The sequence below is a fragment of the Aquarana catesbeiana genome, linkage group LG09 (genome assembly GCF_042186555.1).
Source record: "Aquarana catesbeiana isolate 2022-GZ linkage group LG09, ASM4218655v1, whole genome shotgun sequence".
Taxonomy (NCBI): Eukaryota; Metazoa; Chordata; class Amphibia; order Anura; family Ranidae; genus Aquarana; species Aquarana catesbeiana.
The window spans coordinates 94,267,158-94,290,424 of NC_133332.1; the positions used below are offsets into that span (position 1 = coordinate 94,267,158).

At 42.3% G+C, this 23,267-nt stretch overlaps 1 protein-coding gene across 2 annotated transcripts in view; it reads left to right on the forward strand.

Moving 5' to 3' along the window:
* Nucleotides 1-2,010: 2,010 nt before the first annotated feature.
* DHX34 (DExH-box helicase 34) overlaps nucleotides 2,011-23,267 on the forward strand; it is a 97,846-nt gene continuing 76,589 nt past the window's right edge. Inside the window, exons 1-9 of one of the 2 annotated variants that reach the window (XM_073599017.1) lie at nucleotides 2,071-2,151; nucleotides 3,427-3,537; nucleotides 9,456-10,161; nucleotides 13,560-13,871; nucleotides 13,946-14,200; nucleotides 15,702-15,804; nucleotides 18,384-18,601; nucleotides 22,145-22,319; nucleotides 22,583-22,776. In XM_073599017.1, the coding sequence (XP_073455118.1) occupies nucleotides 9,478-10,161; nucleotides 13,560-13,871; nucleotides 13,946-14,200; nucleotides 15,702-15,804; nucleotides 18,384-18,601; nucleotides 22,145-22,319; nucleotides 22,583-22,776 (1,941 nt within the window). In that variant the 5' untranslated portion in view covers nucleotides 2,071-2,151; nucleotides 3,427-3,537; nucleotides 9,456-9,477. Of the gene's footprint in view, nucleotides 2,152-3,426; nucleotides 3,538-9,455; nucleotides 10,162-13,559; nucleotides 13,872-13,945; nucleotides 14,201-15,701; nucleotides 15,805-18,383; nucleotides 18,602-22,144; nucleotides 22,320-22,582; nucleotides 22,777-23,267 lie in introns of both variants that reach the window. The other variant, XM_073599016.1, reaches the window with a different exon arrangement.

A 23,267-nucleotide genomic window follows, 5' to 3' on the forward strand; every position in this document is an offset into this window, starting at 1 on the left:
AAATGAAATTGCGATGGGTAGAATCGCAAATTTACATCCCTATGACTATAATATAATATAAAAACTCACAGGCAAAAGCGAGTAAGAGAAGAGGTTGGGACCTTGAATGAAGCCAATGGTTTGCAAACTGACACATATACGGTGGATCAATAGGCTTTATTAAAAGTTTATACAAACAATGGTATCAAGCAATATTTGGATTAACATTGGGTAAAATGTCTTACAATAGATAGTAGCATAGATAGCCAAAGATCAGCATAAAGATTGTTAGTATTATCACAGCAGATATAATCGGTAGGATGGATAATAACATGGGTATAAACAACATAGCTGGATAAAGACAGGGGGCCACCAAGTGTCAGAATAGATAAACGGTTATTGCAGGGTAATGTCTGCCTAATTCCTGGCCTCATAATCCTGTTAAAGGGAGTAATTACATATGTATAGTAGATTGAGTAGATAGAGGGGGGCTGGTAGCTCAACGCGTTTCGTGGTTCACGACCACTCATCAGGAGCAGACAAGTCATGTTTCTGGGCGGGGCGGTGAGTGGGAGGGGCCCCAGCGGAATGCCGACCAATGATCGACAGCAGCCGGGGAGAACCCACCAAAGCCTGCGAAAAAACATCCAAGGTAATGATACAGACATATACAGGTACCAGCAGAGATTAATGAGTTTCACGAGTTTGTCATAATCCAAGATACATCACTGAACGTAACATTTAAAATAGTACATACACAGCTGAAATATATATACTTTTTTTCTTAATCTTTTTTCCCTTAAAGTGGTATTTTTGGTTTGGTTTATTTGTCATTTTTGCTATATTCCAGTAGGCTATATGCACAATGATTCAAGTCTATTGACAATGATTTTTTGATAAAGTTTATTGTATATAAATGTGAACATTTGATATATCTGTGCATGTTCCTTTTAAGTGCATTGTTTATATTTGTATGCCACTGGTTTATGAACATATTTGTAATTACAATACAATCTATTGATTATTAAATGTTTGTTATCAATAATATATGGTTCTTATATTGATGGCAAAATCTCTACAGAAATGAAAGGAATGCTTTTCTTCTTTTTTCTATTTGTACTTTGTTTTTAAACATGTGCATGCTTTGTCTTCTCTGGTCCTGGCATAATTTATTGCAGGAGCCCTAGAAGAGGGTTAACCAGCATAATCAAACAGTCAATGATTCAGACTCTGATGTAAAGAGGAACACTTGTGTAAGGGGGGGGGGGGGGGGGCGCTCTGGTCACCAAAAACCCTAACATCACAGTCTGCAGCATTCCCCTTTACATCAGGGTTTACAGAGTTCCCCTTACACTGTAAAGGGGACCTTTGTGGACTCTGATGTAAGGGAGAACTTTGTGTTAGACGTAATCAAACATTTAACCCTTGCTGTGCATAGGGTTGTCACCTCATCACTTTTAGGCCGGGTTCACACATGTGCATGTTCGGGCCCGGGGTCCGGTGTGCTCCTGTAGATCGGGTTCTCATAGCTCCCAACTGTCCCTGATTTGGAGCCATGTCCCTCATTTCTCCTCATTTTGGTCTGATCTATATAGATGTATATAAAATACACGTTTTATCTTTCAAAAAGTGTTTCTCAGTGCTAAACCTTTCATCAAAATTCTAAATTGCTGCATTTGTAAATGTAAAAGCTATTATAAAAGAAATAGTAGTGGTAAAAAAAGCCCTTGTGGATTTAATTAACCTTTTTTTCAGTCAGGTCTCCTTTAAGGGGGTGTGGCAGGGGGCGTATCCCATGCCTACATACGTTTGTTAGTATGTGTCCCTCATTCCCATCTCAACATGTTGGGGAGGTAATTATATGGGTTCTTAGCACTACTTCAAGGCAAGCTAGCACTCCATAATTGTAATTGTGAACTCTCAAATATTCACGGCTGTCTTCAATAGCCCGAAGGAGAAGTTAGTACATTCGTGTGTCACTCCAGTAAACAACACCCAGCCCTTCTGTCCTCGCTGATCACATGCAAACAGTCCGGTCATGTGACGCGCTAAGCTATAACACACACCTTTTCGGGTTACAAGATTTGCGGAAATGACATCACGGTCCAAGCCTCGGTTCGGCGCACAGCTGGTGGAACGCAAACCCGGAAGTCGTAGTCTCCATGCGAATAGGTAAGTGTATGGATGGTTAGCCGCTCTCCTTTGGCTTTCTGTGCTGCTTCTTGCTATGTCCTCCATGGCTTATAGTTGTACTTAGCGTTACATGCACGTATTCTCAGACTTCCTGCGAGGACAAGAGAGAACACCTGTTCTGCCATGCAGTGTCACTATTATCCTTTTATTACTCCCTTTTGAATCTTTGCTGATGAGCTGGTATCTGTAAGCCGCACTTGTCATTGTTTTAGAATCCTTTGTGCAGGGAACTTTGAGAAGGAGCTGGTAAACAGGGATGAGCTCGGGTGTGTTCAGTTGGATCCAAACCCATGTAAGCGAGCCTGCTAGAAGGCTGTCACCTATACGGGCCAATTATCTGTGGCCGGGGGGCATTCCCTGCCATGCAGCCGCAAATATACAGGCTCCTTGTATGCATGTGGTTCTGGGAAACAAGGATGAGCTCTGGCGTTTTCGCATGCTGCACGTGCAGAGCCCGCCAGGAAGTCGGCACGGCACAGCGCTAATCACAGGCAGTGAGACATTTCCTGATCTCTGCAGCCGCACATCAGGAAATGTTTCACTGCTTGTGATTAGCGCTGCGCCGTGCCGACTTCCTGGCGGGTTCGGCACGTGCAGCATGCGAACATGCCGGAGCTCATCCTTACTGGGGAAGAGAACGCCGCAGATGATTGGCCCATACAGATGTCCACCTTACATGGGTTCGGACCCAGCTCCTAACACACCCAAGCTCACCTCTATTGGTAAGCAGTGGCATCACTAGGGGGTGGCTATTGAGGTTGGAGCCCCGAATCTGGGGCCCATAGCCCCAAGTCCAGGGCTGGCACTACCATGAGAGTGGCCTTGGCTGCCTGACACAGCGCTGTCCTACACAGCCGCGGCACTCTCAGTGAGTCTGCACTCCATGCTTCAGCCAGAGAAGGGAGATGAGTGTGAGAGAGAGTCTCCTCCTTGTTCCGCCCACATCATAGAGTCTGGAGGAAGTTTCTCACACTGAGCTCCTGAGCAGGTGAGTTCAGATCATGGAGGAGGGGGAGAAAGAAAACTCTGTACTACCCAGCCTCTCCGTGTATATACCCTAGCCTCTCCGTGTATATACCCTAGCCTCTCCGTGTATATACCCTAGCCTCTCCGTGTATATACCCTAGCCTCTCCGTGTATATACCCTTGCCTCTCCGTGTATATACCCTTGCCTCTCCGTGTATATACCCTTGCCTCTCCGTGTATATACCCTAGCCTCTCCGTATACACTAGCCTCTCTTCTATCTACCCTAGCCTCTCTATATGTAACAATCCGCATCTGGTGGTAAATGACGTGGCAAGTGACAATCTGCATCTTGTGGGTGGTAAATGACGTGGCAAGTGACAATCTGCATCTTGTGGCAGGTAATGTGACAAATTCTCTGATGACCCTGATGTAAGGGGGAGGCTCTCTGGGGAGCCTGATGTAATGATAATATATAATGCTATATACATATATTTAAACACACACACGTATATTATATACATGTGTATGCCCGCCCAAGTGTATGTTTTTCTTTACTTCATTGCTATGAGCTCTAGCCCCAGATCTTTTGTAGACCTAGTAATGCCCCTGTTGGTAAGTCTTGGTGATATGGACGGTGTTGTGAAAGCTATTCAAATCATTGTATGATTACGTAAAAAAGATGGCAAAAATTACAAAACTCACATATAAGGCCTCATTCACTTGGAGCGATTACATCTGTATCCCATGCAGGGCCAGCACAGGCAATAAATAATAGGACTACCCATATGGGGATGCAAGGAACACCTGTGCATCCAGATGCAGGTAAAACATGGCCCGGCATAGATGTAATCGTCCTGTGTGAATAAGGCCTAAACAGGTCTAAAAGCAGACATGAGAGGAGGATTCTGTCCAGATGAGCCTGCCATCTCAGTGTATAATGTCTCACCAATGGATGATATATAATATTTGGATTATTATAACACAACAATAAGACCTAGCGTGATTGTCAGTTATGACTGCAATATAAGCCCTACCCCCCAAATAAGCCCTAGTTAAAGTCCTTGTAGGTCTTATTTTCGGGGAAACAGGGTAGGGTTTATTTGGGGGTAGGGCCTATATTGCAGCCATCACCGACAATCACACTAGGTCTTATTTTCGGGGAAACAGGGTAGTAGCCATACAAGCTGTTAAAGTAGAACTGAAGCCAATTATTTTTTGGGGGGCTCTTAACTGCTGTCTGTTTATATTTTTTGCCCTCTGTGTACTAGAGCTGCATGATTAATCGTTAAGAATTGAAATCGCAATCTTTTTCCCTTCCCGATTTTCAAAACGGCATGTCACGATTATTTTTAGCAAATGCAGAGAGTTCTCACAGCTGGGAGAAAAAATAAAAAATCTGGGCAGCCTGACAAGCTTAATCACAACAAGTGAATAAGTAGAAACAAAGTATCATTTTGTTCTTTTATCAAAGGAAAGAACTCCGGCCTGTAAATAAGGGAAGTTTAACCATTTAAAGACAAAACCTTTTCTGACATTTGTTGCTTACAAGCAAAAATCATTATTTTCTGCTAGAAAATTACTTGGAACACCCAAACATGAGATATATATATATTTAGCAGAGACCCTAGAGAATAAAATGGTGGTTGTTGCAATATTTTATGTCACACCGTACTTGCGCAGCATTTTTTCAAACGCAATTTAAAAAAAAAAAAAAATACACTTTAATGAATTAAAAAAAAAAAACTAAACAGTAAGGTTAGCCCAATATTTTTTGTATAATGTGAAAGAAGATATTACACTGCAAGAATCGTGATCTTTATTCTAAGCAAAAAAAATTGTGATTCTCATTTTAGCCAGAATCGTGCAGCTCTACTGTGTACCCATTGGGAGCTTTCCCTTCACTTCCTGTCCTACTGCCACAACAGGAAGTGTCAGACAAGCCCTTCAAAGTGAGGGAAATTCCTGGTTGTCACGAGAACTAATGTCCCCATAGGAAGACTGCCCCTCTATTCCTGTTCTGGTGACAACTAAAAATTTGGGATTTTCTTTCATTTTCACTCTTGGTGATAATAGACACATAGAGAGGGTGAATTTCCCTAATGAGGGCACAGGCAGCAATAAAAAAACTAACAGGGGTTCTAATCCCTCTCCACTGTATCCGGAACCCAAAAAAATATACTTTGAAGCAGTAGTAAACTCTTAGCATAACCTTGTACTTACAGGTAAGCTTTTAATAAGTCTTACCTGTAGGTACCAGGAATATTTCTTAAACTTGTGCCGTTTAGAAGATATTAACATCAGCTGCAGCCAATGATGTCGCTAGCTCATGTGCAGTGACTCTTCATTCAAGGCACACTGAGCAAGCCCTGATTGCAGGGAGTGCTGTGCTGGTGGATGTCCAGGGTAGTGACGTCATCACAGCCTGGCCATTCAAATGGTCAGAGACTACGAACCTGGAAGGAGGACCAGGCAAAGATGGAAGCACCAGGAGTGGTGACTATTCAGCACTGGAGGGCTCTGCTTCAAAGGGAAGTCTGCCATAATGTGTTAGTATGAAGTGCACACAAGCACATTGTGGCAAAAAACGTGCAGGGGACCCTATTAAAACAAAAATGTAGAGTTTACTACTGCTTTAATTGAGGAATAGACTTTCACAGGAGCTAGATCTAACCAAGTCAACAGGTTGCTTGGGAAAAAAAACTGCCTGTGTTTCTAAATGCCCCCCCAAAAATATATACAGTGTGTATGTATGTATATAGGTGTGTGTGTGTGTGTAAATATTTTATTATATCTTTTTATGTGACAACATAGTCACACACATAGGTTGGACTTGATGGACGTGTGTCTTTTTTCAACCTCACCTACTATGTAACTATGTAACAACACTGAAGAAATGACACTTTGCTACAATGTAAAGTAGTGAGTGTACAGCTTGTATAAGTGTAAATTTGCTGTCCCCTCAAAATAACTCAACACACAGCCATTAATGTATAAACCGCTGGCAACAAAAGTGAGTACACCCCTATGTGAAAATGTCTAAATTGGGCCCAAAGTGTGAATATTTTGTATGGCCACTGTTATTTTCCAGCACTGCCTTAACCCTCTTGGGCATGGAGTTCACCAGAGCTTTACAGGTTGCCACTGGAGTCCACTTCCACTCCTCCATGATGACATCATGGAGCTGGTGGATGTTAGAGACCTTTTGCACCTCCACCTTCCATTTGAGGATGCCCCACAGATGCTCAATAGGGTTTAGGTCTGGAGATATGCTTGGCCAGTCCATCACCTTTACCCTCAGCTTCTTTAGCAAGGCAGTGGTTGTCTTGGAGGTGTGTTTGGAGTCGTTATGTTGGAATACATTGCTGCGGCCCAGGCTCTGAATGGAGGGGATCCTGCTCTCAGTATGTCACAATACATGTTAGCATTCATGGTTCCCTCAATGAACTGTAGCTCCCCAGTGCCGGCAGCACTCATGCAGCCCCAGACCATGACACTCCCACCACCATGCTTGACCTTAGGCAAGACACACTTGTCTTTGTACTCCTCACCTGGTTTCCCGCCACACACGTTTGACACCATCTGAACCAAATAAGTTTATCTTGGTCTCCTCAGACCACAGGGCATGTTTGCAGGCTTTGTTGTGCATCATCTTTAGAAGAGGCTTCCTTCTGGGATGACAGCTATGCAGACCAATTTGATGTAGTGTTCTGGCGCATGGTCTGAGCACTGACAGGCTGACTCCCCACCCCTTCAACCTCTGCAGCAATGCTGGCAGCACTCATACCTCTATTTCCCAAAGACAACCTCTGGATATGACGCTGAGCCTGTGCACTCAACTTCTTTTGTTGACCATGGCGAGGCCTGTTCTGAGTGGAACCTGTCCTGTTAAACCACTATATGGTCTTGGCCATCGTGCTGCAGCTCAGTTTCAGGGCCTTAGCAATCTTCTTATAGCCTAGGCCATCTTTATGTAGAGCAACAATTGTTTTTTTCAGATCCTCAGAGAGTTCTTTGCCATGAGGTGCCATGTTGAACTTCCAGTGACCAGTATGAGAGAGTGATAACACCAAATTTAACACACCTGCTCCCCATTCACACCTGACACCTTGTAACACTTATGAGTCACGTGACACCGGGGATGGAAAATGGCTAATTGGGCCCAATTTGGACATTTTCACTTAGGGGTGTACTCACTTTTGTTGGCAGCTGTTTAGACATTAATGGCTGTGTGTTCAGTTATTTTGTGGGGACAGCAAATTGACATTGTTATATAAGCTGTACACTCGCTACTTTACATTGTAGCAAAGTGTAATTTCTTCAGTGTTGTCATATGAAAAGATATAATAAAATATTTACAAAAATGTCAGGGGTGTACTCACTTTTGTGAGATACTGTCTGATGTATGTATGTGTGTGTGTGTATGTATATATGTATATGTGTGTGTATATATATATGTATATATATATATATATATATATATATATATATATATATATACATACATACATACATACATACATACATACATACATACATACATACATACATACATACATATATATACACACACAGACTTTGTAGAATGTTGATCAGATTTGTCTTTAGAAAAAGGAAGGGATTTTTCCATGTTAGAACAAATTGCTTTACACTATAAGGGTTTTCACCTTACTCTGGATTAGTGATGAGCCTCGGGTGTGTTTGGATCCTAGTCCAAACCTATGTGAGCGAACCTGTCGGGAAACTGTCATTGTACTGGGTTTATCATCCATGGCTGAGGCACTCCCCGCCAGCAAATGTATGTATGTATGCTGCATCGGGTGGGGAATGTCTCACCTGCATATGAGTGGCCCAATATAGGTAAAAGCTTCCTGGTGGGCTCACTCCTGGGTTTTTTGGCTATGATCTGAACACGCCTAACCTCTTCCCTACTCTGGATCAAGTGTAGGTTTAGGGTTCTGAGGATGCAAGGTGTATTGATTTATTTTTTCCTTTGATGGGCATGGTGGACTCCATGAACATGTCTTTTTTTTTTTTTTTTTCTTTCAGAGTAGAGGGGGGATTGGAGTGGATTCAGGAAAACTAAGGAGGGCTGCTACCATCTACAGAAAATCATAACAGTATCACAAAATGAATAGGGTCTATTTTAGAGGTGTCATAACATGCTTACATAACTAAAGTTGAAATCATACAATCCCCAAAAAATATGTGTGTCACAAAACATGATAATCTATACATTAGTGAAGTTAGAGGCATGCAGGCATGCCTTTCATGGTTACTCAGCTTTTAAGGATGAGCTCCGGCGTGTTCACACACTCCACGTGCAGAGCCCGCCAGGAAGTCGGCTCTGCGCTGCGCTAATCACAGGCAGTGAGACATTTTCCCGATGCGCGGCTGCAGAAATCGGGAAATGTCTTGCTGCCTGTGATTTAACGCAGCGCCGTGCCGACTTCCTGGTGGGCTCTGCACATGGAGTGTGCGAACACGCCGGAGCTCATCCTTACTCAGCTTGTAACAATCTGTGATAATGGCAGCCAAATAATTTCTCAATCAGCCAAAGAGCTTTTGTAAGCTAAATGCATCCCATATTATACTAGTATCATAGAATGTTTTAGATTACAAAACCCTATAAGGTATTGCAGTTATACAACCTAAGCCTGTGTAACCCATTTTAAAGGGTCATTACTCCCATGTATGTCAGTTATAAGAAGGGTATAAGTAGCCTTTCCCTACTTTTTTTTTTTTTTTTTTTTCTTCTACAGAGGAGCCCTTCAGGTCTCAGGGAACCCCTGTAAATAATAATACAGCTTACAGTATGTTAGCATGGTGATCAGTGGGAACAATTCTGCCTTAAACATAGCTAAAAAGATTATTGATGTCAGTGGTTGCATATCTGAGAGGTAATATTTTCTCAAGGAAACCTAGCAATCTCAGGGGGACCCTGGTTAAAAAAGACTGGGGGGGTTAATACGCAACCAACTTTCTGTTTCCTTGGTGAAACCTTGACTGGAAAATCTTCAGTGAGCAGTAAAAATTCTGGCATTTGAAAGTTGACAAGAGGTAGGTCCTAATCTTGACTAGGGCTGAAGTTGGGGATCCATTTACAGATTGGCTCTAAAATCCAATAGAACTCCATGAGGACTTTTTTATATAGATATATATATATATATATATATATATATGTGTATATATATATGTGTATATATATATATATATATATATATATATATATATATATATATATATATATAATGCTTAGGCCAGTTTTACATTAAGTTATTGACTTGTTTGTTCTAAATACTTTCTTGTCATTTTAAAGTTTAGCTCCATGATTCTGTAGCATGGAAAAAGAGGGAAGCAGCAGTCGTTGGGACTGGGGCAGTCCTGAAACGCGTAGACGTCTAGAAGACCTGTTCTTTGATGAGCGTGGTTGCATCAAATCTAACTCGGAAGAAAGCAGAGAGTTTTGGGTATTTTTTGAACGCTATCATCGATTTCAAAGTGTTCAGAAACAAAACACAAGAAGAAGTGAGGTGGGAGAGGAAGAAGGGAATAAGAAGAAACTTATTGACCTTCCAAAGGAATATGATCCAAGATATCGCATTAACATGTCTATTATTTTGAGCCGAGAGGCTGAGAAAGCTCTTCATGGTCATCAGAAGAAAGGTCATAAATCCAGAGACTATGAAGTAATATCCAAAGACAAATTGACTGAATTCAAAAAAGCCATCCTTCACTATTTGGACTTTAACCAGAGACAGAGTTTTGGCAAGTTGACTAAGCTTCGGAAAGAGAGGTCAAGCTTGCCTATCTTTCAGTACAAAGATAAAATTGTGCAGATGTTGAGGGACCACCAGGTTGTGGTGGTGGCGGGGGACACTGGATGCGGAAAGTCAACCCAGGTTCCTCAATACCTACTTGCAGCTGGGTTTGGACACATTGCGTGTACTCAACCTCGTAGGATTGCCTGTATTTCATTAGCAAAGCGAGTTGGATTTGAGAGCCTTAACCAATATGGATCAAAGGTGAGATTCCATTTTTAGGAACCCAATAATGTATCTAATGCAGAATGTTATCTTTTGGCAATTTCTTGAAGCTGAATTTCACGCAATCTAGGTATTAGCTGATAAGAAACTGGTTTACTTGCCAAATTTTTATTCTGTTCATCCATTCTTGGTATTTACACAGATCTGACACACATCACAGTTCTGTTTGGTGGGGCAGAGTTTTTCTTTCCTGCAGTTAGTGTTTGTTAACCCTCACTAATAACCTCATATAATCCTCTTTGTTTCTTAATGATATGTGCTCCTGTCTCTGTGTTTTATAAAAAAAAATGCTGTTTATATCTGTTTTGAGAACGCTGCTCGGCGCTCACGTGACCGGCCAGCTCTCTCCTCTCCCCGACTGACAGCTGCAGCGGGTGCACAAAAAAAACAAGAAAAATAGCCCTGGGACTTTAGATGAGGTGAGAGAGGTTTAGCCAATGTCCACAGCGAACACTGAGACAAAATCAATTTATTAATTTCAAAATGTTATGTAACGGAGCGGTAACAACAATGATTGTGAGTTACCAGGCATAATAGCCAATGTACACAACACAGATGAACGTAAATATACAAAGATTTATTACAAATGTTCTACATCAATGAGCAACAATAAAACTTGAAAGTTGCTGGGTCAGTAAATACACATACAAAATAAGATGATAAAATGTACATGTGGACAAGGAAGTATGTGAACATAATGCAGACATCAATAATACCCAGCATGTACCGGCATAAAACAAGCATCAATAAAGCCCTATGCATTTTGCGAGACCCTGCTCGCTTCTTCAGGGGCGGATGCATGAATATTGTATCTGCAATGTAAGTGATAAGATCAATAAATGTATGTGGTTGGTAAATGGGGGCAGATGGAATGATTGGCAAGAGAGGCCTGATGCAGAGACCTCATACTTACCGAAGTCTGAGATAAATCGCCAAACGCTGGATATCAAGATGGCAGCAGTGTGATGCATCCAGCTCGGGAGCTGAGGAGGCGGAACAAAACAAAGGCCACAATAGGGGAACATCCGGAGGATCAGCACGGTCTGGATAGGGGTATTTCTCACTGCGGTCTCCACTTAGCCCCTTAAAATTGTGTCTGGAAAATGTCTGCAAGGATGCATATATATCAGACGGCATCATAAATGCAAAATGAGCTGCAGCGGGTGGGACTGAGATTTTTTTTTTTTTTTTACTTTTTTTTTTTTTTATCAAATTTATTTTAATAAAATGCTTTTGGAGTAAAAATCTATCTAAAGATACATTCATAATTTAGTTCATTCAGCATGAAATGGAGCTTAGTTATGTAGCATGATTAATTTGAAAAATTGCTCCCAAGGGCCTATAGGCAGCTAGAAAAAAAATGGACTGAATAGAATATATCAAAAAAAGTTCTTTATTACGTACAAATATATGAAAAAACACATGAATTAAAAACTGCATGAGCTCTGTTATGCATCCAAACATGAGATGTCATTATTACAAATAGCAAAAAAGTTACTTAACGCTAAATGCTATTGCTTACAGAAGAGCCCCAACGCGTTATACAGACCACTTCAAGAAACACTGAAGTGGGCTGTATAAGGTATTTACTGTCAGAAAAAAAATGTTTTACTACCCAAAGTTAAAACAACAAGGGCAAAAGATTTAATAGAGGGAAGGATGAAAAAAATTATTGAAGTTTAACCGCTTGCCGACCAGCACACGCCGATGTACATCAGTAGAATGGCACTGGTGGGCAAAAGGGCGTACAGGTACGTCCCCTTTTAAGAAGCAGTCTTGCGGGCGCACGCCCGCCGCGATCTCCATGACCGTGGGTCCTGCAAACTCGATGTCCGCCGGGTGCCCGCGATCGTGTCGTGGAGAGGAAGAACGGGGAGATGCTTTTGTAAACAAAGCATTTCCTCGTTCTGCCTAGTGACAGGACAGTGATCACAGCTCTCTGTCATCGAGAGCAGTGATCGCTGTCCTGTGTGTTGAAACCCAGCCCTCTCACAGTTAGAATCACTCCCTAGGACACACTTAACCCCCCTCAGCGCCCCCTAGTGGTTAACCCCTTCACTGCCAGTGTCATTTACACAGTAATCAATGCATTTTTATAGCACTGATCGCTGTATAAATGACAATGGTCCCAAAATAGTGTCAAAAATGTCCAATGTGTCCGCCATAATGTCACAGTCCCGATAAAAATCGCAGATCGCCACCATTACTAATAATAATAATAAAAATGCCATAAAACTATCCCCTATTTTGTAGACGCTATAAATTTTGTGCAAACCAATCAATATACACTTATTGCGATTTTTACCAAAAATATGTAGAAGAATACATATATTTTTGGGGGATATTATAGCAAAAATGAAAAAGTATTTCTTTTTTTTCAAAATTGTCGCTCCTTTTTTTTTTTTTTTGTTTTTTTTTTTGTTTATAGCGCAAAAAGTAAAAACCACAGAGGAGATCAAATACCACCAAAAGAAAGCTCTATTTGTGGGAAAAAAAGGACGTCCGTTTTGTTTGGGTGCAGCGTCGCACGACCACACAAATGTCAGTTAAAGCGACGCAGTACCGAATCGCAAAAAATGGCCTGGTCATTCTTCAGCCAAATCCTCCGGGGCTGAAGTGGTTAATGCGTTCCCTGCATTTGGGTAAAAAAACATCCCACTACTTCCCCCGCCTTATCCCTAAACACATACCTGTCTCCTCTCGCACTCCAGCTCTGTCCCAGCTGCAGCCCTGTTGTCCCTTTCTTACTGGATTCACAAATACAGTGCTTCATTAAGGCTTTATGTAAACTTGGCCATGATGTGCAGCAGCCAGCGGTCAAAGCGTTCTTATCCTGAATGCGATTCTTCTGCATTCAGGAGAGGGAAGTTAAGGCTTCATGTACACACAACCTACTTTGACCGCTGGCTGCACTGCGCCAAAATGCAAAACGCAGCAAAATTGCTTATCCTTCTACATTCAGGAGAGGGAGGTTGAAGCTTCCCTAACCGTAGCAGCTCTTAAACTCTGGTAAGGCTTCATGAGAACTTGAGTTTAGGAGCTTAAACTCCACTGCATAAAAGCCTGTGTGTCAATGTACACATAGGCTTTTAGCAGCGTCTAGGAGCTGCTGCAGTTAGGGGAGCTTCAACCTTCCTCTCCTGATCGTGAAAGAACCGTGTTTAGGATAGGAACGTTTTGCCGCGGCAGTGGTAAATGTAGTGTACATGAAGCCTAAAGGCCTATGTGTACATTGGCACAGTTTAGGAGCTTCGGCAAAAAACACCAAAAGCTCCCAGCTGTGCTGTACATGAAGCCTAATTTGTGTTTTTATGTTTAAGTAGAGCTCGGCTTTAACTTACTGTTTGAAATATGTTTTCTTTACTCTTGTCTGTTAGGTTGGTTACCAAATCCGCTTTGAGAGCAGTCGTTCTCCAGCCACGAAGATTGTGTTTCTTACAGAGGGTTTATTACTTCGTCAGATCCAGAAAGATTCTGACATTCCACAGTACCAGGTTCTTATCGTCGATGAAGTTCACGAGAGACATCTGCATAGTGACTTTCTGCTGGGAGTCTTGCGAGGGCTGCTTCCTCTGAGGCCTGATCTGAAGGTCATTCTCATGTCTGCCACAATAAATATCAAACTCTTCTCTGAATATTTTGACCAGGCGCCAGTTCTGCAGGTTCCAGGAAGACTTTTCCCTATACAGGTAGTTTGTTTGCTTCTCTTTTGCTTAAGTTAAATTAATAGGTTCACACTGAATTACCAGATATTTTATTTCAGGTGATTTATCAGCCAATTCCTCAGGAAGAAGCGGTGTCAAAGTCAGAGAAGCTAGACCCCAGGCCTTATCTTCGCGTGCTGCAAGCCATCGATCACAAATACCCTTCAGATGAACGTGGTGACCTTCTTATCTTCCTGAGTGGGGTAACTGAGATTAGCACAGTGCTAGAGGCAATACAGGTCTATGCCACCCACACCCAACGCTGGATTGTGCTTCCACTGCACAGCACTTTGTCCATTGCAGAGCAAGATAAGGTGAGACTATTGCAATACCCATTCTCTTACTTTTTACAAATCATTTTCTTAATGCAACCAGATTAAGGCCCCTTTCACACCAGAACAAAGAAAGACAGACCCGATTGGACCACCCATTGTTCTCTATGGGATGGCAGATGTCAGTGAACATGTGTCTGCTGTCTCTTGCCAGCATCCAATTTGGTCCGCTAAAAACAGAGGGATGGGGATATATTTGTCATCTGTATGGCAGATCGGATTGGATTACAATTGGATGGAAACGGACATGCGGGCTGTGTGCGCTTGCGCTCTGCATTGCGGAGTGGACATGGACCTGTCATCCGCCTGCTCAGCGAGGATCAGCAAAGAGATCCCTTGCTGAGCAGGCGCATCCGCTTGGACGGATTCCCCCCCATGTGAAAGGAGCCTAAAACATTTAGTTTTTTAGTTCTGCTCTTCTTCTTCTTCCCTTTTTTTTTTTTTTTTTTTTTGTGTTTTTTTTTTTTTTGTTTTAAATATTGTTTTATGTTTTTTTTGCAATAGATACACCACAAATAATTGTTTTTTTACAAATAAAAATGTATTACATGGAAAAGGATTCACAGAGCACTTTGGGTTAGCAACAGAGATAGTAGACACAGATTGCTCTGAGGTTTCATTTTTCTAATTCATACTTTGCGCATCTGTTAAGGGGGTTGAGTCACTGCTCTCGCTCACCTAAACCTATTGAGTTCTGTAATGGGCATTAAAAAAAGGACTAGGCACACCTAAAGGCGCAAAAGGAGATCGCTGTTCTGTTCTTTTTTTTTTTTTTTTTTATGCAGTTTATTCTGATATAATTTTTCTACAACATGCAAACTCTGCTGATTGCTCAGTTCTCCCCTCCTCTTTGAGCAGACAGCCGTGACTGTCAGCCAGTGGCTCTCTGCTGTCCTCTCCAATGCTCACTGGATAGCTGAGCTGTGGAGGGGGCTGGCTCAGTCTCCCAGCGACTCGCTGAGAGGCTGAGCCAGCTGCCAGTGCTGGGTGGATTCCGACTGTAAAGTTGGGATCAATCCAGCACCTAGACCGGCTGAGTGACGCCAGAAAACAGGTCACAGGAGTTCAGCACCCCTTTAAACCAAAAAAGATTTGGCCATACCTCTATACTTCTCCTTTTTAAAGCTAAAGTTTAGCTAAAAAAAAAAAATCCTTGCATTTTTGGTCACTTACCTGTAGTGAAGTATGTTCCATGTTGTACAGGCAGCGGGATCCTGTTGAAACTTTCATTGCGGGAATGCCTGTCCTCTTCCTGGCTCTGACCTTCAGGGGCTGCAATAGTTACCAGCTTTGGATCTTCAGGTAGAATAGAAGAACAGATTGTCCAGTGGAGATGCATCCTCCCCTCCTCCTCCCGTTGAGAAAAGTTTGTTTAATTGAATACTTCTTGTAATGTGATTTGTAAATATTGGAGAGTATATGATATAATAGTATCATTGTTGATAATGCAAGTTCTTTGTTCTTGTATTTATCCTACCCACAGGTTTTCGACTTGGTTCCTCCAGGGGTCAGAAAATGTATAATCTCCACTAACATTGCTGAGACCTCTGTCACCATAGATGGAGTAAGATTTGTTCTTGACTCCGGTAAGTAGTCATAGGTGATTTATTTACTAAAACTGGAGAGTGCAAAATCTGGTACAACTCCTGCATAGAAACCGGTTTCCAGGTTGTATTGCCAAAGCTTAATTGAACAAGCTGAATTTAGAAGCTGATTGGCTACCATGCACAGTTGCACCAGATTCTGAGTGCACCAGTTTTAGTAAATCTCCCCCATAGGATAAATGTAGTAGGTAGGGGTGTTTTTACATTCGGTATTTTAGCCTGTGCATAGTAGTCTGTTCTTTTGGAAATGCAATGTGGTTCACTTCATTTACATGCCATATGTATGCATCTCTGATTGCATGTCTGTTGGTCCTGCATATGCTGTCCACACAGATGGTAAAACTGAAATATCATCACTGAAATGTGCTCAATTAACATACATTTCATAAAATATATACTTTTTTTTAATTAGTTACAACATTGCAAATGCTAAAAAATGGCTAAAGTGTCAGAAAACCCCAAAATGTTCTACAGTTATGTGTCACTGATTCTAAAATAAATTGCTTTTACTATGTGCTTAAAATTTCTTCCATTGCTATGTTCTTATATAGTAAATACCTTGTTGATTCTGCTATTTCCCTCTATCTCCTTCTTCAGTGTGGCAACACTGTTCAAGTCGATCTACCTCTTCAGTGTTGCCTCTCTCATTGCGCATACTCCAGTTTTGCCCCAGGGAGGAAGCTATGCTCAGCTCTGAGCCAGAGAGTTAAATAAAAGCACACATCCCAAGCATCCCTTTTAAAGCAGGAGTCTCAAACTGATGGCCCTCCAGCTGTTGCAGGACTACAATTCCCATGAGGCATTGCAAGGCTGACAGTTACAAACATGACTCCCATAGGCAGAGGAATGATGGGGCTTGTAGTTCCCCAACAGCTGGAGGGCTGCAAGTTATTTTAGATGCACATGTTTCACCCTGTTATTCACCGGGTGTTGAAGGCATTGGCTGTGAGATCTGTTCAGAAGTGTAATCGAGCAACTGATCAGCAAACTGTACAGTTAGTCAACCACCCAATGGCCAAGAGGAAAGACCCTGCAAGTCCAAAGAGATTCTGGGGAGATGTTCTTTCATTCTCAGAGGATCGCCACACACTGATTCACAAACTAATCCCCACTTCAGTATCGTATAGTGAAGTGTGGAGGTACATGAGCTTCATCATATGAAAGGTATTTGAACTTATTGAAATTTATGTGATTTATGGCCAGTTATTTATCAGATCTTGGGTAATGCTCATATGCAATAGGTAGTTCCATTGGGTGTACATACAGTTTAAAGTGAAAGTCCACAGTTTGTAAAAAAAAAAAAAAAAAAATAGTAAATGCAGCAACATTTCTCATGATCGGTGTGCTTTTACTCGTTTGTAATTGCCATTTTTTCTTGTTCAATGTTTTTATTAAAGTTTCAATAACGACAATACAGAAGAGATTACTATTTTTTTTTAATGAAGTCTGCAGAGCATTGCACCCGTGATCATTGTGCAATGCACAGGCAATGTTTTCCTCCTAGCCTCAGATCAGCATAGAAATGTATCTCCTGCATGCTCTGCATAGTGTCACTGCCTCAGTGGCAGTTGAGACGTGGTTGTTGCTTATAAACAATGATGGACTTGAATGACATGACTGTGCAGATAGAGCCACACACAGCTATGCTAAATTTAAATAGAAACGGATTTCTACATGGAGAAGCACCCTGCGATTCAGGTAAAGGGAGGCAATGGGTTTTGGGCAAAGCCCAAAAACGCTGCATACAAACGTGAAAACGTCAAAAATGCGTGAAAAACCGCTCAAAAGACGCTACACTCAGTTGTGAATGCAGCCTTACAGCTGAGGTGATATGCCTTCTAATACTTTTTTGTATTTGCCAAGTAACATTGATATTAAACGTCTTACAGCTTTCTTTTTTCAATATTGATTTTTGCAAACTTGTCCTGATTTGATCAGAAAGTGGGATCACATTGCTGATTGATCTGTATTATGATGAGAATTTGTAATGCCCTGTACACACGATAGGATTTTCTGACAACAAAATCCATGTTTTTTTTCAACGAATGTTGGCTCAAACTTGTCTTGCATACACACGGTCACACAAAGTTGGCCGGAAATTCCGAACGTCAAGAACGCGGTGACGTACAACACGTACGACGAGCCGAGAAAAATGAAGTTCAATAGCCAGTGCTGCTCTTCTGCTTGACTCCGAGCATCCGTAGCACTGTGCGTCGAAATTGTGTACACACGATCGGAATTTCCGACGGATTTTGTTGTCGGAAAATTTGAGAACCAGCTCTCAAATTTTGTGTGACAGAAATTCCTATGGAAAATGTGTGATGGAGCCTACACACAGTCGAAATTTCCGACAACAAGGTCCTATCACACATTTTCCATAGGAAAATTCTATCGTCTGTACGGGGCTTTAGGCTTTATTTGTGCTGCTTTGCGAAAAGTAGTATTCACCATGTACAGACAGCAGCATTTCTTTGTCAGAAGAGCTTTTTTCAAACCATAGCATACCTAGTTTTTGTCGCTTGATATCTGGTTGGTTATATTTGGTACTTTTGGTATTGTAGGGAAAGTGAAGGAGATGAGTTTTGATCCCAAGGCTAAGATGCAGCGACTACAGGAATTCTGGATCAGCCGTGCCAGTGCTGAGCAGAGAAAAGGACGAGCAGGCAGAACCGGCCCTGGTGTGTGTTACCGTCTGTATGCAGAATCGGATTACGATGCTTTTGCGGCATATCCTGTGCCGGAGATCCAGCGTGTGGCCTTGGATGCTCTTATACTTCAGGTGTCTTTTGAATTATTCCGTATGTTTTTAATCAGCTAGTGACAGCTATGTGACTATGTAACTATGTAACTATGTGACAGCTATTAAAGAGCTTTTCCAGGCTGATGTATTAAACACTTCTCCCAAGCTATATGGATTCCTACTAACCAGCTGAATGTTAAAATCTGACTTCCAATTAAAAGGCTGGCTGTCAAAGCTAAGAGCGGAAGAGGAGGTACTGCAGGAATTTGGGCTCTGAAAATATATATATATATATATATATATATATATAATTACATTTGCATCAGTCCCTGCCCTCAAGGAGCTCGCATTCATACTAGAGCCAATTTAGACAGGAGCCAGGTAACCTTCCAGCATGTCTTTGGAGTGTAGGAAGAAACCGCCATGCCCTGAGTAAACCCCTGCAGGCAAAGGGAGAACATGCAAACTTTGTGTAGGTAGTGCTATGGTTGGGATTTGAACCGACGACCCTTGTGCTGCTAGGCGAAAGTTCTAACCACTTACCCCCTGTGCTTGCTGCAGTATTCAAACATATAGTGCAGCAGGATTTGAGTGAGCCTGCGTGTTTTATTTGTCACATAACTGGTTAGGGTTAGCCTGCTTTATTAAAATGCATAGTTTGCTGTTTTTATGTGCTTATCCTGTCTTTCTTTAGGCTACTCTGGCAGCCTCAGTTTTAGGGCTCGTGCACATGGCTGTGGCTGGCAATATAGTGTAAATTCTGGCATATTTACCATTTTCTGGCATATGCAGGGCGGACACCGACAGTCCTGCTCTCCTCTGTTGGGCAAACGGGGGGCAAACTGCCTATCCGTTTTCTATCCGATGCAATGTGATCCGTCAGACGGATAGGGAATAGATCCACCATCTGTCTGTTTTTGGTGGACAGGATCGGATCAGATGGCGGTGGGTGTCAGCGGACGTGTTCGCTGACATCCTCCTCTGCATAGAAGAGACCAGAGGGTCTGATCAGGTCCACCTAAAAACTGACTGAGTTGCCAGTGTTCTACCAGAATACCGCTACCCATCAGAATATGCAACCAAAGTGATGTTCCGTTGCGGCCATCTTGGTACACACACACTCGTCCGCAGTAAGCCTGCAGTCGGAAGGCAGCAAGCTGATGTTTTTTTTCACCCACAAGTCTTGCATTACTCACTTATTTTTACCAGTAAACTCCGCTTATATGGCGAAATACAGTATTTTGAAATCTGTAGCACTGTTCTGATGTTGAATTTTAAAAGCATCAGCAAGCCTGCTGATCTCACAGGTTTGCTAGTCTGACAATACCGCTGCCTTTATTTTTCAACATCAAGCCAGTGTTACGAATTTCAAAATACTGTATTTCACTATATAAATGTGCATGAGTCCTTGGATTATGCCTCTGCTGCCCTCCTCATACCTGTATCTGGTATTTGCCTATGGCTGTTTAGCAGCTCTACCTCCAGTAGGCAGAACTGACACAATGTCTAACCTTTGGTAATCTCTGATCCTCTCTGCCCTTATTAACTGTCTAGTTTTCTGAATATATTTGCTGCCAATCCTAATCTTTTACCTGACACAAATACAATTCTGCTTCATAACCGCTGCCACCCCTAATCCTGTCTGTACTCTCAGCTGTCACAGGCAAACTGTGTCACCCTGGTGCTCTGGTGTAGACCTGTTGTGGGCAGAAGCGTCACCAGCCCTGACCCCCCCAACATCATACTGGGCCCCCCCATGTGCCCCCCCCCCCAATTAAAACAATCGGCACGGCAATTACAGAGCTATTCTCTGTAGGCTCTCAGCTGCTGGAGGGAGAGACACACAGAGGGCAACGCTATGTAATTTCCCTGCTCTGTGTCGCCCATCAGAACTAGAGTCCCGGATTCCCCCCTCAGCGTATTATCAGTGTGGGTGCTTTCATTAATTTCCGGTCAGCAAGGTATCCCTGCGCGCTGCGCTTCTGCCCCTCCCCTCCTCAATCTTCTGTGCAAGAATCACTATGTACTGTAGGTGCACACAGCAGGAGGAAACAACCTCCATCTAGAGTGGCTAGTCCTCCCAGGTCCCTCCCCCCCAACTCTGTCTCCTGTTTCCTGTCTCTCTCCATGCGGCTTCTAATCTACACTGCAAGGTAAGAAAGACTCATGATTGTCAGTATAGTCTGATTAGTGTCAGGTGGGAGTGACAGTTTGCCGCTGGTGCAGAGGAGAGGAACATAGAGCCAGCCCCCCCCCCCCCGATTTACAAGTCCCAGCATTCTGTATATCTGTCTTGTATACCGGAACTACAAGTCCCAGCATTCTGTATATCTGTCTTGTATACCAGAACTACAAGTCCCAGCATTCTATATCTGTCTTGTATACCGGAACTACAAGTCCCAGCATTCTATATCTGTCTTGCATAGAGGAACTACAAGTCCCAGCATTCTGTGTATCTGTCTTGCATACAAAAAAAAATACTAGGAATACAGGGGGTATAGGGGGGTCTGGTGTCATCTAGGAGTACAGGGGGTAACCTGGCACTATTACCTAACCTGACACTACCACCCTAACCTGGCGCTATCACCTAACCTGGCACTATATCACCCCAATCTGCCAGCATACTACCCTAACATCACTTGAAGTCGATGTATGGTGCACTGCCTGTCTGTCTGGGGGGAGGGATGACAGATATAGGATCCGCCCCAGGTGCCAATTTTGAAAACCATTTATCATTTTCCTTCCACTTCACAATTATGTGCCACTTTGTGTTGGTCTATAACATAAAATCCCAATAAAATAAATTTACATTTTTGGTTGTAACATGACAAAATGTGGAGAATTTCAAGGGGGTGTGAATACTTTTTCAAGGCACTGGTATGTGTGTGTGTGTGTGTGTGTGTGTGTGTGTGTGTATATATAGATCTATATCTATATACACAAATATTTTTTATAGTTGGCCCCCCTACTTTTGTCCCTGTGCCCCCCTAAATATGAAAGCTGGAGACGCCACTGGTTGTGGGACTTGCACTCTATGCTGTATTTCAGGATTCTCCAAACCTTTTAAACAAAGGGCCAGTTTACTGTCCTTTAGACTTCAGGGGGGGCCTGGATTGTGGCCAGTGGGGGTAGAGAAACCCCCGGGCCCAGCATCAGTGAAAATTAATCATGGCCTCAGGCTTGGTAGTTAGTAGGAGGAGGAGTAGTGCCCTATCATTGGTATTGGTGTGAGAAATACTACCTCATCATTGGTATCAGTGGAAGAAACGGGGCCCCAGTGTTAGTGGGAAGAATAGTGCTCCAAGGGCTCAATACAGTCTAGCAAAGGGCCGCAGTTTGGAGACCACTGCTCTGCAAGTCAGCGATCAGTGCAGATGAAGTAGATTAGCCCCTGCTTGTTTGGACTGCTCCTTGATCTTCACATCAGTCCATGTACTGGCTGCCTCTGGACCCAAGACTTCTGTTCCTCCTCTGCACAGAATATCTATTATACTCCTATCATCAGTTTTCTTATGTTTTTTTTTTGTGTGTATAGTCAGTTTGGTTAGAGTTGACACACATCTTCTCTGTGATATTTTTCAGATGAAAAGCATGGGCCTGGGAGATCCTCGTATTTTTCCATTTATTGAGCAGCCCCCTATGTCCAGTGTAGAGACAGCCATTCTATACTTGAAAGATCAAGGAGCATTGGATGTTTATGAGGAGCTCACGCCAATCGGTAACCTGCTGGCAAAGCTTCCGGTGGATGTAGTCATTGGTAATAATACCTTTTTTTTTTTTTTTTTTTTTTTAACTATTTTTGTTTCTTTATTGTGAATCTGAAGTCTTCCACTACATAAAGATTTAAATGTTCAAGTAACAAATTTCAAAAGTTCAGTAGCTCATAGATTTTAGTCAGCAATCCTCTTTCCCTGGCCTAACTGATGTTAATCCATCTCATTTGCTATGGGTTAATAAACTTTGAATGTCACCCTTGCTCCTAATGTTATATAAATATTATTATCTAACATTGCCCTGCAGGAAAGATGCTTATCCTGGGATCACTGTTCAGCCTTGTGGAACCGGTCCTGACTATAGCAGCTGCCCTTAGTGTACAGTCTCCGTTTCTACGAAATGCCACCAACAATCCAGAATGTACCACAGCCAGGAAACCCTTAGAGAGTGAGCTTGGAGATCCATTCACATTGCTCAATGTCTTCAACGAGTGGCTCCAGGTGACTGAGTGTAATCTAAAAACATTATAATTATGTGTTATATAAAAACATATTGGAGTTGTGCAGTTCTGATTTGAAAATGTGATATTAGCATTGGTGAGAGAGATATCTTAGTGAGAAATCTTCCTCAGCAAGGGAAATTTTATTATTGCACAACATGTGTTTTTTAAGTTTCAGACCACAGTTAAAAATGTACCTTCCTAAAATGGGAACAATATCAGTAGACTGCTAATAGTTAACTCTTTTTGCTTATGTCATTACAGGTACTTGTATAGTGCTATCAATTTATTATACTTCTGTGTTGTAACTGATAGTTTTTCAGCTTTGGAGAGAGAATGGACGGTGTTGGCTTCTGAGTATAGTCTCTGCTAAGCCTAGTACATACGGGCAGAATGACCAGCACCATCAGCCCGTTCAATAGAAACCGGCCAACATTCAGCCTGTGTGTGCTGCAGCCGGTCTGACAGAAGTGGGCTGTTCGGCCGGCTTTT